Raw genomic sequence first — 2,145 nt, forward strand, 5'->3', positions numbered from 1 at the left:
TAGAAGGCTTGCATGAAGCTTTCGAAACCGTTGAACCACAAAGAGAAAAAAGAAGCAGGTCACGTCCCAAGCATCTCGATGACTATGAAGTCCGTCTCCCCCCCCCATCCATTGAGCATGAATAATCCACCTCCAATCAAGAGTCCTCAACGGTACATCCTCTTGCACATTTCATTTCCTATGATAAGTTTACTAACAATCATAAAGCTTTTTTGGCGGCCATAACTTCCAATCATGAGCCGAAATGTTTTAGCCAAGCGGTGAAGGATCCAAAATGGGTCGAGGCCATGAAGAAAGAGGTTCAAGCACTCGAAGAAAATGGAATATGGGTCCTCGAAGAGCTTCCCGAAGGAAAGCGTGCCATCGACTCGAAGTGGGTTTACAAGATAAAATACAAAGCTAACAGAGAAATTGAAAGGTACAAAGCGCGTCTCGTGGCAAAAGGCTTCACCCAAACAGAAGGCATTGATTTTCATGAAACTTTTGCACCAGTAGCCAAACTAGTCACGGTCCGAACCTTTTTAGCCATAGCGGTCAAAAAGGGATGGCACATTCATCAACTTGACGTCAACAACGCCTTCTTACATGGAGATCTTCATGAAGATGTATACATGAAAATCCCACAAGGCTTTGTGAGACAAAATGACCAACGTGTTTGCAAGCTCAAGAAGTCGCTTTATGGTCTTAAACAAGCTTCGAGGAATTGGTATCAAAAGTTTACCAAGTCTTTACTTGAAATCGGTTTTCGACAAACGGGGGTGGACCATTCCTTGTTCCTATTGAAGACAGACGAAGTATTCATGGTTGCATTCATTTATGTTGACGATGTCATACTAGTTGGGAATAATATGGAAGAAATGCAAAACGTCAAGACCTTCCTAGACAAACGATTTAGCATCAAAGATCTATGAGTATTGAAGTTCTTCTTGGGTATCGAGGTAGCTTGCACCAAAGAAGGCCTTGTGCTTAGCCAACGCAAGTACATCTTAGACATCTTGGAGGATACGGGAATGACTGGTTGTCGTCCAAGTCAGTTCCCAATTGAACAAAATTTGAAATTGGATAAATGTGATAAAGAAGCTCAAGTCGATGCAAACCAATACCGACGATTAATTGGAAGACTCCTTTACCTTCAGGCTACTAGACCCGACGTTGCATATGTCGTCAATATTTTGAGTCAATTTGTTGGTGACCCAAGAGTTAGTCATTTAGAGGCTGTCAATCGAGTCTTTCACTACCTCAAAGGCACTCCTGGACAAGGGATTCTTCTACCAAAGCAGGGCGGCACCAACCTCATCACTTACTGTGACTCGGATTGGCTTGGTTGTCCTTTCACACGGAGGTCACGAAGTGGGTACTTACTTCTCTTGGGAGGCGCTCCTATATCCTGGAAATCAAAAAAACAATCGGTGGTTTCTCGATCTTCAGCCGAAGTTGAATACCGGGCCATGGCGGCCGTGGTTAGTGAGCTTATATGGATGAGATGGCTTTTAAAGGAACTTGATATCTCTCAAGAAGGACCGACACAATTGTTTTGTGACAATCAAGCAGCCAGGCACATTGCAAACAACCCCGTGTTTCATGAACGCACCAAACATGTTGAAATGGATTGTTATTTTGTCCATGAACGTATCGAGTTAAAAGAGATTCAAACCCTGAAAATAGATACAACAATGCAGCTTGCCGATCTCCTCACTAAACCGTTGGGTACCAACCGCTTCCGCACTTTACTTGGCAAGTTGAGCATTACGGATCTCCATGCTCTAACTTGAGGGGGAGTAAAGAACCTTACATATCTTAATAGATGGAAATGCGCTAATTTACATGTGGTCTCCCAATCCCTACAAATCCTCTCTTTGACCCATTTTCCCTTTGATGAAACAATGGTTAACCGGGCAGGGTTAACTCACTGATCTCGTCAAGAAGGGTTAATCCCTTCCTCCCGAGGATCGTTGACTGGATCACCGGTGGGTTGATCTCCTGCACAAGGAAACAAACCATGACTCGTAACAAGGAGGATGGGGTGGGGGGTGCTCCTTGTTACCACTCTCCGGCGTAAGAATCAGTAATCTGCTTGGGAAGCAAAGTATGATAGTAGTAGTAGTGAGAGAGTTGTGAAGAGATACCTCAAACCTGGTTTGGGGT

General features: G+C 44.0%; 1 protein-coding gene across 1 annotated transcript; it reads left to right on the top strand.

Annotated features, from left to right (window-relative positions):
• The first annotated feature begins 1,010 nt into the window (after positions 1-1,010).
• On the top strand, positions 1,011-1,772 carry LOC110883434 (secreted RxLR effector protein 161-like). The gene has a single exon (XM_022131191.1). It carries the CDS (start codon positions 1,011-1,013, stop codon positions 1,770-1,772), a length of 762 nt encoding a protein of 253 aa, XP_021986883.1.
• Positions 1,773-2,145: the final 373 nt, after the last annotated feature.

Source organism: Helianthus annuus, chromosome 10, assembly GCF_002127325.2.
Source record: "Helianthus annuus cultivar XRQ/B chromosome 10, HanXRQr2.0-SUNRISE, whole genome shotgun sequence".
NCBI classification, from domain to species: domain Eukaryota; kingdom Viridiplantae; phylum Streptophyta; class Magnoliopsida; order Asterales; family Asteraceae; genus Helianthus; species Helianthus annuus.